The following is a 13,265-nucleotide window of genomic DNA, read 5'->3' on the forward strand; positions in this document are numbered from 1 at the left end:
GGATGTTTTTTATTTCGATTAATAGTAGCAATATTTATTAATTAACAATAAAATATATTTTTATGTTGATTTTTGTTACTAATTGTAAGTTTCATAAGTCTAAAACAGATGGCGCCTTAAATCAGTTTTTACAGACAATTGTAATACTGTCTGACATTAATATCTCATAGATGGCGCTGTGTTCAAAATACCAACGTTTCACATAAGCTACAATTTAATGGCATAAACACCATGTGTTGTTGTAAGTGAAATTTATTTCGTAGTAAACGCAATACAATGAAATCCAATTGTTCTTACTTTTTAAATTTTTGGTATTAGCATAGCCCGCCCCGTGTTATTTAGAAACAAAAACCTTAGCCACAGCAACGTGTGGCCGGATCTGCTAGTATTATATATATATATTTAAATCATATATAGAAAAATAAATATATATATATATTTTGAAATACTTCGTTTAAATATTGGACGCTACTCGTTGCTAACGCTCGCGCTGGCCAACAGGTATACTACGCGCATGCGTTCGAGTGCCGCGCATTCACTCTCGCTCTGTCTCTTTCTAGTAAGGTAGCATTAAATGTTTAACGTAGCCTTGTTAGAAGTCGCATTAGAAGTTTCACTTCCAAAAAACCTGAGTCAATTCTGTCTAATTACTGTAATATAACAGCCGTCTCAGCTTTAGTGATTTAAGAAGTGGGGGGTCAATAGTTTGAGATACTAACGCCGCCCCTGCGTAAAGCGGTTTAATGAGCGGACAATACGAAAGACACTCGTCTGCTCGTGACATTATCAAGCAAACAATTACAGGAATAGGAAGCAATTTGCTTGAACCTTTCAGGGAAATGGACGAAAATTGTAAGGACCTGTTTTTTAAAGCTCCAAAGGCTGTATATGATTATTGGACGTAAGATGTGCCCAATGTAACCTGTTTGTATGAGTTAATGACCATCCGTAATGTGATGCAAAGTTCTGATAAATGTCGAATTAGTGTTAAATTGTGATTTTCTTATAATAGCTGACTTTAGGGCCCATTTTAAATTTTAAATGGTTATTGAAATCCGTCCCCTTCGAACACCAGGTTTTTGAGCCGAAATTTGGAGACCACTTAATAAAATGACATGGAGAGTTTTATTAAAAACTAGCGACCCGCCCTCGCTTCGCTTCGGAAACATTAAATTTTATTACTGATAGCTGAGTCCCGCGATGTTACCCGCGGTTATTGTCGTACCGCGGGGGACGACGCCGGGCGAAGCTAGTCTAAAAAAAGTAGTCTTAATTACTCCTTATATCATCAGCTACATATCAGTGAAAGTCTCGTCAAAATCGGTTCAGCCGTTCCAGAGATTAGTCGGAACAAACAGACAGATAGACAAAAATTGTAAAAAATCTTATGTTGGTATATGTACCGTATATATATATTCATATGCGTGTAGTAAAAAGCGGTTATTTCAATATTACAAACAGACACTCCAATTTACTTTATATGTATAGATAACCTGTATGGAGTCTATCAAATTATACCACAATAACATTGGCTTTTATTCAGCAAGATTTTAATTTCATCTAATCAACTCCGAACCACACAACGGATTTGTTTGGGATAAATATAGCAGCCATACCATTCAGTGTAATGTTTTGATTTATATTTAGCTATTGCGGATATAGTTTGAATCTGATGTTAATTTATTCTCAGGATCCATATACTTCACAAAGTTAATCGCAGCTGCCCACAGGCTGAAGTCCCTTTTATGTCCGCTTCCAAACCGATACGCGTGACTACTTCGCGGCAGAAATAAACAAACTCCCTACCACCAGCTACTACCTCTCATGTCTATACTAATATATAAATCTACAGTGGTTTTTACGGATGTTCCGTTATAACTACTGAACCATGCATCCGATTGACTTGAAACTTGGAATCCATGTAGAAAATACATGTACTTAATGGATAAGCTAATATTTATATGAGTGTTGGACTCCCTACACCAGTTGCGGGGGCGTTAATGATGAGAATCTTTGTGGGGGTGAGAAATAATAATGTTAATTTTAAATGCCCAGCGAAGCGGACGGGTACAGCTAGTTTTCTTATAAAATTCTCCAATGTGATTTTGGTTATACAATCTAATTCGTTCACATTCAATCGGAAGATTATCTCACTGTTTAATTCTAATAAGTCATGCGTTTCATTGTTGTAGGAGGAAGTCAGCGTTAGAAGATGTTGCCGTAAAGCCACTCACGCAGTTCCCAGCTGCCCTGGAAGAAGAGGTAAGTGTCAATAGTTTCTTAAAGTGTCAATATTTTCTAAAAGTGTCAATAGTTTCTTAAAGTGTCAATATTTTCTAAAGTGTCAGTAGCTTCTTAAAGTGTTATTAGTTTCTTAGTGTCAATAGTCGTCTCTTAATGTGTTAAGAATCTATTAGTGTCAATATTGTAATGTCCTTTCCTTAGTACGAATTTATTTCCTTTGAAGATTCTCTGCCTTGTGGTTGTCTGGAAGAGTTTGCTTTCGTATTTACTTCGGCATTTGCAAGTCGGAGACTTTTTTTTTTTTTTTCTTAGATGGGTGGACGAGCTCACAGCCCACCTGGAGTTAAGTGGTTACTGGAGCCCATAGACATCCACAACGTAAATGCGCCACCCACCTTGAGATACAAAATCTAAGGTCTCAAGTATAGTTACAACGGCTGCCCCAACCTTCAAACCGAAACGCATTACTGCTTCACGGTAGAAATAGGCAGGGTGGTGGTACCCACCCGCGCGGACTCACAAGAGGTCCTACCACCAGTGTAGACTTAATCAAAATTGCTTTTACCTTAAAATCGCAAATTTATTTATTTAATCTGACTCTAGATCTATATCTAGATTTGGATGAAAGGCGATTGCATGCAGCAGAGATGCGAATGTTGCGATGGATGTGTGGAGTAACGAGAATGGATAGAATACGGAATGAACATGTTAGAAAAAGTCTGAAAGTGGCACCTGCGAAAGAGAAGTTAAGAAGTGCGCGTTTGGGATGGATGGTATGGGACATGTGATAAGACGAAATGAAAATGAGGTTGGTATCAAAATGTTAACTATGAATGTGGAAGGATATAGAGGAAGAGGTAGACCTAAGAAGAAATGGATGGATTGCGTGAAAGACGATATATGAGTCGACTATTATCAAAGCCGGCAATGTGACTTTTGGACAATTATTGGTAAATCAGAAAAACGAATTATTGACTTTGTATTCCACTGGCAGTCACAAAACTCTTCTGAACGACATCTTAGATAAATAACAGGTTAAGTATTAACCTTTATTTAATGCAGGTTTTGAACCGTATTCTTTGAAGGAGACGATTATATTCAAACCAATCTGTATTGACATATCAATAAAAAACTTTTGTCCAAATGCACAGATTGCCACCTTTGATAATAGACGACTCATATGTAAGAGGGGAGTGAGCGAAGAAATGGTATATGATAGGGGAGTATGGAAGGTGATTGGGAGAAGGGCAAAGGTTACAATATGCGAAACCTAGACATAATTAAAACTGATTTTACGTTTTAATCTTGTATTTTGTATACCCATTAAATTACTTCTGGTGCTACGAATACTTTAGAGTTTTTGTGGTCGCGAACCGTTAACGGAATTATATTCATAGATTTATAACAAATTCACAGGTTTCGCTCGTAATGAGAGTCACTACGCTCTTTGTACAGTTAAGTCAAACAGCAATGTAAGCCATGCGATTGATATAAACGTGATATTATTATAAACTAGTATTGGCAATAATTTTCGGGAAAAAAAAAAAAAACTATAAATTATTGTATTATGTTTATTGACCTTGCCGGTGCGATCTGCCGTCTCTCTCTAGCTCTTTAGTATAATTTCCTTACGGTTTCCCTATTTAACGTGATATAGAATACGAAACTCTAAGCCTTAGCGTTTAGAGCTGATTGTTAGAGAGCGCGAATAATTCAATGTTTATCATCTCATTCGATTTCATAATGACGTAAACGTCAAACAAACGTTAAGTGATTCAATGATTTACGTTAAATATATTTTAATACGATTATTGATGGAGCATTCTCTTCTTTTACGACCCAACGATTTTAGGTTTTTTTCCAGTGTGTTATCTCACATTTTAGCAATGTCGTGTTGCAAACATTTTTTTTTAGTTAGTACGGATTTGAGATGCGCGCGCTTCGGTTGAGTCATCAAGAACTTAAATTGATACAACAAATATATACAATACAATATTTTTGTTAAAGTGTTAAAATAATAATGAGTTATAAAGTGCTATTTAATAGTGTTGTCAGTGCTATATATATTTAACGGGGAAGCGCTTAAAAAAAACAAAGCTATATAACACGTTTTTTTTTTTGCTTCTTAAATTTATTTCATTAACTTGTTACAAAACAAATAGTGTCTATGTTTTATTTGTGTATTAATTGCGCTTGAGCTAAATCGTTCCGTCTCTTTCTTATCGGTCGCGTGCAAATGAGACGCAGCGAGGTCGCACGTTCGACTTATTTGGTGTAAATTAAATTATTATTTATTAATACGTGAAGCAAAAACTTTGTATCCCTTTTTACGAAAATTGCGCGGACGGAGGAGTACGAAATTTTCCACACTTATAGAGAATATAGAGAAGAAGTGCATAATGCTAATATTTTTTTAAAATAATGCATAAAAGATACATTAAATCAATAAACGTGTGACGCACACACGCATGCATACTATTTATTGTCAAACTTTTGTTCTTGACGTCTGTTGTCAAATTGAGAATACATTAAATATTGTTTGTCTTTGCTAATATTTTTTATAGTGTAGTCTTGGCGAAATTTGTGATTATAGAAGTTTACAATATAATCTTAATAGTGTACAAACTTACAATTCCGATTAATTATAGTCGAATTTCGACTACTGCGGGACCTCTAGTTATTTATTGATTGGCGGGTTAGTACACGTGATACAACGGCGAACCACGAACGAGATGTCTTATCCGAACATTAGTGCGCATAATCTTGTATTATCATTAAGCTATCGACGCAAAAACGCTAGCATTTTTTCTGAGCTTGAAGCTTTAATCCTCGGGTGGTCCGGTGCTTTTAGGATCCTCAAGCACCGGTCAACGTCCGACGAGCTGTTAGAATTGAAACTAGGAACTTATTTAAAAAAAAACAATTTTAATACTCCCTAGACTAAGTTCATGTTATTTGTAGGGAAAGTGGGGAAAATTCGGTGTACGTCCCACTCCGATGAAAGTCTGACCCGGACTGCTTTAAAAAGCTAAATAGTGGTTATAATTTACTGGTGGTAGGACCTGTTGTGAGTCCGCGCGGGTAGGTACCACTCTGCCTATTTCTGCCGTGAAGCAGTAATGCGTTTCGGTTTGAAGGGCGGGGCAGCCGTTGTAACTATACTGAGACCTTAGAACTTATATCTCAAGGTGGGTGGCGCATTTGCGTCGTAGATGTCTATGGGCTCCAGTAACCACTTAACACTAGGTGGGCTGTGAGATCATCCACCCATCTAGCAATAAATAAAAAAAAAAAAAGTGGTAATCATCATCGGGAATAAATGCTGATGTTGATGTATGGTAAGCATTATTGTATGCTATGTAGGGATATAACAGAGCGAACTAACCCATAGACACGGTCCACCGATTCCGATCCGGTGGTAGATTCTGCGAAGCGCTGCTCTTGCTAGGGATAGTGTTAGCAACGTCACCATATTAGAATTCACGTTATTATGTACATGGGCTTAGGTTCCCGTTTAATACCTTGGCAGTAAGTCCGTTTTCTTGTTTCCAGTGATAAAAAACATCTTTACAATATACTGATATTTTTTATTGCTTAGATGAGTGGACGAGTTCACAGCACACCTGGTGTTAAGTGGTTACTGGAGCCCATAGACATCTACAACGTAAATGCGCCACGCACCTTGAGATATAAGTTCTAAGGTCTCAGTATAGTTACAACGGCTGCCCCACCCTTCAAACCTACCCGTGCGGACTCACAAGAGGTCCTACCACCAGTAATTACGCAAATTATAATTTTGCGGGTTTTATTGTTATTACACGATGTTATTCCTTCACCGTGAAAGTCAATCGTGAACTTTTGTTAAGTACTTATTTCATTAGAAAAATTGGTACCCGCCTGCGGGATTCGAACACCGGTGCATCGCTACATACGAATGCACCGGACGTCTTATCCTTTAGGCCACGACGACTTCATCATCAAAAATGAATCTGACACACGGTTTTCTCCATATAAAAGTTACATTTTCGAATGTTACACGGATTATAATGAAATTAATCCGTTGGTAGATTGAGCGGATCACTGCTCTTGTTAGGGCTAGTGTTAGCAAATTCTCTCAGGTTGAGTCCGTGAGCTCACCTACCCGTCAGGGCGTATTTGGAATAGCCTCTCTTAGGCTACCAGCGAATAGGAGTCGATTGATGGTAATCAGCAATTTTTCTGGTAGCGGCCTCTGCCTCCCATCACAGGAGAGGCAGCGACACGCTCTCGTCACTTTAGGAGTTTCCGATTCTGCCTATAGTCTTAGCGTAGGCCTAGCTTTTCATGAAAGGCTCACATATCGTCTTCTCGCATTAAAACTGTATAATCTCAAAACGTACTAATTTTACAGGAGAGTGTTTTAAGAATTGAACATATGATAAAAAAATTATATTAATCATATTTGCAGCATTTAGTTTTTATTTTTTACCAGTTACAGACATATAGTCTTTTAAAGTAAGATAAAATTATGTATTAATTTTGTTAATAGTAGTCAAAATATAGATAAACCAAAAAAAAAAAAAAAAAAGAAACTAAAACAAACTACGCTCTTTTGACAGTATTTATGAGAAAAATACTGTTGATAGCAAATGTTTCCGCATATTAACTCAATTTCGAATATTTTTGGAAATTTTACAATTTTAATGCGAAAATATGTTGACGTTTTTCATCCTGTATATCAATGACATGCTGTCTATTGATGACATGCATTTCTATGCGAATGACAGCACGAGGGATGCGCGATATATCGGCCATCAGAGTCTCTCTCGGAGCATGGTGCAAGAGAGACGATCAAAACTTGTGTCTGAAGTGGAGAACTCTCTGGGGCGAGTCTCCGAATGGGCTGAATTGAACTTGGTTCAATTCAACCCGATAAAGACACAAGTTTGCGCGTTCACTGCGAAGAAGGACCCCTTTGTCATGGCGCCGCAATTCCAAGGAGTATCCCTGCAACCTTCCGAGAGTATCGGGATACTTGGGGTCGACATTTCGAGCGATGTCGAGTTTCGGAGTCATTTGGAAGGCAAAGCCAAGTTGGCGTCCAAAATGCTGGGAGTCCTCAACAGAGCGAAGCGGTACTTCACGCCTGCACAAAGACTTTTGCTTTATAAAGCACAAGTCCGGCCTCGCGTGGAGTACTGCTCCCATCTCTGGGCCGGGGCTCCCAAATACCAGCTTCTTCCATTTGACTCCATACAGAGGAGGGCCATTCAGATTGTTGATAATCCCATTCTCACGGATCGTTTGGAACCTCTGGGTCTGCGGAGGGACTTCGGTTCCCTCTGTATTTTGTACCGTATGTTCCATAGGGAGTGCTCTGAGGAATTGTTTGAGATGACACCGGCATCTCGTTTTTACCATTGCACCGCCCGCCACCGGAGTAGAGTTCATCCATACTACCTGGAGCCACTGCGGTCTTCTACAGTGCGTTTCCAGAGATCTTTTTGCCACGTACCATCCGGCTATGGAATGAGCTTCCCTCCACGGCGTTTCCCGAGCGCTATAACATGTCCTTCTTCAAACGAGGCTTGTGGAGAGTATTAAGCGGTAGGTAGCGGCTTGGCTCTATCCCTGCCATTGCTGAAGTCCATGGGCGACGGTAACCACTCACCATCAGGTGGGCCGTATGCTCGTCTGCCTACAAGGGCAATAAAAAAAAATAAAAACTTCTGGAGTTCGAATATTTGAATAAATCAGGAAGCAGGGCGCTATGAAGAGTGCGTTGCTCTAGCAACCGTGTTTTGCTCATCCAAGTAATTGTGAGGATCTGACTCACAGAAAGCCGCGTCGGTTCCGAACCAGCTGCGTATTCAATGTACTTAGTGCGAGTTTTTTAACTTCTCGATCGCGTCAAAGTAAACTCAAATCGAGTCAACTTTGACGCGGTCGAAAACGATAAAAAACTCGCACTAACACACACAGATAAGATCTCTACAACAATCTCATTAAGTGCGTTAGCTTTATCACGCTGAAACGCTACACGCGTGGGAAGACGTGCCAAATGTTTGCATTAAGATAGTCGATTTTTTGTCGTTTTTTGTTTTGTGTGTTGTTTTAACGGCCGTCTGGTGTAGTGGTAAGTGACGTAGTCACTACACAAGGGGGTCGCGGGTTCGAATCCCGCCAAGGGAAGATATTTGTAAATATAAAATGTCTTTTCCAGGGTTATGGATGTATGTTAAATGTGTATGTGTATGTGTATAATAAAAATCTAACATTTATTTCCGTTATCTGGTACCTGTAACACAAGTTCTTTACGAACTTATCACGGGACCAGTTAACGTGGCGTGATTGCTAGTAAATATTTATTTATTTATTATTTAATTAAGTCTTCTTCTTCTTCTTCCTATTCGTACACTCTTGACAGAGTGGTCATGGTCATGCATCAGTCGGAAACGACCTGCTCATGACTCTCGTGGGAAATTAGTGCAGTGGTTTCCCGTTGCCTTCTGCACCAGCATTTTAGGGAGTATTTGATCCCCAAGGTTTCTGACGCCTCTTCCGTACAGGTTGTCCTGACGGGTGTGTATGGTTGTACCGCCATTGCTCGGTCGCCATTGCCCCGTTGGTTTTCTAGCAGGAAGCACCACGGCAACCTGTTGGTCGCCGCCGCTATTCAGCGCGTGCAGGTGGGGTTGACAATTGGGCCGGTGAAGGTAGCATTCCGATCTCCCCTTACTCCCCAATCAAGTCTACTGTTATTCAAAATCGCTACTAGAGTAAGTAAGTTCTCGGTACAAAATTTTCTCGTTTGAACAGCAGTGTAGCACCAATAGCTTCATCTACAGAAAAAAAAAAACTAAGAAGTCCTTCTTTATTTATTCGAAGTCCGTTGGTAAATGATCAAATGATATTTCATTGATTTTGAAGCTGGATTTGGCAAACGAACAATTTATAAGTTAAGCCGATCAATTAAAAAAATTCCAAGTCGAAAACGGATAACAAACTTTACAAAAAAAATAGCAAAACAGATAAGTTATGCGAATATATCATTGAATAAACATTGTATTGTTGAAGATCAACTCTGCGGAGAGGTTAAGATGGAGATTAAGATTAAGATGGAACATTAAAATGGATAGGCGCTGTTAACTTTTACGCTATCGTAAACGTTAAAAAACTCGCACTAAGCACACCCACACACAAGCACAGTATTGCATCTAGAACGGGCAATGGTTCCGATAAAGCTACGTTCACAGGGAGGGATTCCTCGCCGAACCCGTTGCTTGTGACGAAGGGCACGACGAGGAAATTGACCCATAGACACAGCCCACTGAGTTTCTCGCCGAATCCCGTGGTAGATATTGCGAAGCACTGCTCTTACTAGGGCTAGTGTTAGCAACACTTCCGGCTTGAGCCCCGATAGCTCACCTACACGCTAGAGTGAAGCTGAAATGGCCTCTTAAGCTTATCAGCATAAGTAGGAAAAAAAGGGAGGGATTTCGTCCAGCGATTCCCAAAGGTCCGATTCCGAGGTCCAAAGACGTTCGTCGGAAAAGTTTGAGAACCTCTGACTTAACTTGACTGTGTTTTTTGTTGAAGTTTTACAGCTACATAGACGTGGATATAAAAAGCCGTGAAGATGTGTGTTTGAGTATGTCCGTTATGGAATCGTTGGGCTGACACATATATTAATTTAAATGGAAGGGCACACAGAACCGTCATAATACGACTTTCTTCTCTTAGTTTCCGTCAATTTGCTGGGTCAACATAAAATGAGCAAAATATCCATCGGGGACTCGCCGACTGAATGTTCACGATCGACTTCCACGGTGAAGGAATAACATCGTGTAATAAAAATCAAACCCGCAAAAATATAATTTGCGTGATTACTCGTGGTAGGACCTCTTGTGAGTCCGCACGTGTAGGTACCACCACCCCGCCTATTTCAGCCGTGAAGCAGTAATGCGTTTCGGTTTGAAGGACGGGGCAGCCGTTGTAACTATACTGAGACCTTAGATCGCATATCTGAAGGTGGGTGGCGCATTTACTTTGTAGATGTCTATGGGCTCCAGTAATCACTTAAGGTGGGCTGTGAGCTCGTCCACCCATCTATGCAATAAATAAAAAAAGACGAACAATGTGCGGCCGTGTAGTTTTTTCTTTTTGTACAATTTGAGTGTAGTTTTTCTTACAGAGACCTAAGGATTCGTTTACTAGATTTAGAATACACAAAAATCATTTTTTGTATTTACATTCCTGAAAATAATTCAATATCAAAATCCTGAATATCAAAAAGATGTGCGGTGTCGTGAGACGCCGGATAGGAACGAAGTTCCTTATTATAAAAATATTAATTTTAAGTACTTTTCGAGGTATAAAGAAAATAATTGCTCGGGTATACATTTTTTATTATGATTTTTTTATTGATAAAAAAAAACTACTTTACAATGTTATCAACTTTATTTTATTCACAATGATTTATAAAATAATATATAATAATAATATACAAAGAAACAGCTATTTATATAAATAATAATAATAACCGTCATCACGTAGACTATATATACATTAGACACTGTATAGCCATCATACTAAGACTGTACATAAATAAAAATCTTACGTTACGGACGTTTTTTCCCGGTTAGGCTACCCCTCCGCATCGTCCCATAAGGCACTTCGTTCCAATTAGACTGGTTTATAGAAAGCAGTCACAGGTCATCAAACGACATCTTCCGGCCTATCACTGCTAAGGATTAGTCATGCGTATGAAGGATGGAACATTTTTTTTTATTACCCTTGTAGGCAGACGAGCATACGGCCCACCTGATGGTGAGTGGTTACCGTCGCCCATGGACTTCAGCAATGCCAGGGACAGAACCAAGCCGCTGCCTACCGCTTAATACTCTCCACAAGCCTCGTTTGAAGAAGGACATGTCATAGCGCTCGGGAAACACCGTGGAGGGGAGCTCATTCCATAGCCGGATGGTACGTGGCAAAAAAGACCTCTGGAAACGCACTGTGGATGACCGCAGTGGCTCCAGGTAGGAAGGCTTTCTCGATATCAAGGATTTATTACCCTAGACACCATTTAACACCTATTTGATCGTGAGTTAGATATCTCGACTACAGCAACACAGGAATATTGACATTGTTAATGCCGTAGTCGTGTTAAAAAATAATTCGCTCATCGTCGGACGTATTTCCAATACAATAAATGGTTTAACTAAGGATTAAAAGATAACGTTCGAATATTAACTTTAGTGCTAAGAGATTAGTCGGTTTTCGGTTTGCCCACTAAGTCGATATCCGTTATCAGGCTACATTGGACGCTGCTGATAAGATTTCAACTGTATCTCATCTCGTTTAGACAAATTCAGTCGCGTATAAAGGTCCCAACAAAGTTATAGTTTTAAATAATTTAGTGTCACCCATACACTGTGTCACTAGTGGTAGGACCTCTTGTGAGTCCGCGCGGGTAGGTACCAGCACCCAGCCTTTTTCTGCCGTGCAGCAGTAATGCGTTTCGGTTTGAAGGGTGGGGCAGCCGTTGTAACTACACTTGAGACCTTAGAACTTATATCTCAAGCTGGGTGGCGCATTTACGTTGTAGATGTCTATGAGCTCCAGTAACCACTTAACACGAGATGGGCTGTGAGCTCGTCCACCCATCTAAGCCATAAAAAAACAAATAAAATCAAAATTTCGATTGATATCCACAAAAATGTATTTATTTATAATAAACTAGCGACCCGCCCTCGCTTCGCTTCGGAAACATTAAAACACACATGAAACCAAAAAAATAAAATATTTTTTTTTTTTTTAAAAAGTAGCCTATGTTCATCAGGGACAATGTCGGCTTCTAATGGAAAAATAATTTTTCAAATCGGTCCAGTAGTTTCGGAGCCTATTCGAAACAAACAAACAAACAAATCTTTCCTCTTTATAATATTAGTATAGAAGTAGTCTTAAATAACGTAAGCTATAGAGAAGAAATTATTTAATTCATATATTTCAGATAAATTTATCTTCTGTGAAGTTCTATTTAAAGTAACAATCGTTATTAAAGATACTTGAATTCGCGATAAATCTAAACAGAGATTAATTTTTTTCATTTAAAATTGTAAAAGGACGCTTTGATCCCAAAACTGAACTGAAGATTAAAATAATTTATTTTTAGGTCGGTCGCTCTGGTCGTGATATTTGGTTAAAGTAATAAAAATATTGTATTATCGATGATCCTTGATACGCGTGCAAATCAAGTAAGACCGACATCGGGAAGTTTGTTAAAAAATCACGTTTGAATAATTCAATTAGATTTAGCACTCAATTCAATCTAACGCAAGCGTTTGAAAGAACGTTTTTATTCACAGAATTTGTCAATCAAATTTAAACTAAATATTTTCATAAATAGATTATATAATCATTTAGAACTTACGAAACCGACTCGGGAATTTTGTTAAAAAATTACGTTGGAATAATTCAATTAGATATTACATTCAATTCAATCTAATGCAGGCGTTTGAAAGTACGATTTTATTCACAGAATTTGTCAATCAAATTTGAACCAAATACTTTAATAAATAGATATAATTATATAATAATTATAATAATATAACATCCAAGTCAAGTGCTTGTAAAAAAAAAATTATTCACAGATTTTATCAATCAAACTTGAACCAAATACTTCAATAAGTAGATTATATAATCATTTAGAACTTACACAGCTAAAACTTGGACCTCAACTGGGATGCATTTGATGTCGTAATGCATTGCATTAGAACATGTTTTGTGAATGTCAGTGCGTTATCTAAGTCATTAACTGGCCAAATAACGAAGTGACTATATTGAAAATAAATCACGTGTCACGTTGTTTGTCCGCGATGGACTCCTTAACTACTTAACCGATTTTAAATTAAATTTGCACACCGTATGCAGTTTGATCCAACTTGAAAGATAGGATGGTTTTTATTTCGATTAATAGTCGCAATATTTGTTAATTAACAACAAAATGATTTCTGATTTTTGTTATTAATCGTAAGTTT

The 13,265-nt window shown here is 38.4% G+C and overlaps 1 protein-coding gene across 1 annotated transcript in view; it reads left to right on the plus strand.

Moving 5' to 3' along the window:
• The window catches only part of LOC101740701 (uncharacterized), a 186,290-nt gene that overhangs the window by 149,155 nt on the left and 23,870 nt on the right, over nucleotides 1–13,265 (plus strand). Inside the window, exon 27 of the mRNA XM_012696631.4 lies at nucleotides 2,193–2,262. Coding sequence (XP_012552085.2) covers nucleotides 2,193–2,262 — 70 coding nt within the window. The remainder of the gene's footprint in view (nucleotides 1–2,192; nucleotides 2,263–13,265) is intronic.

Source organism: Bombyx mori, chromosome 28, assembly GCF_030269925.1.
Source record: "Bombyx mori chromosome 28, ASM3026992v2".
NCBI classification, from domain to species: domain Eukaryota; kingdom Metazoa; phylum Arthropoda; class Insecta; order Lepidoptera; family Bombycidae; genus Bombyx; species Bombyx mori.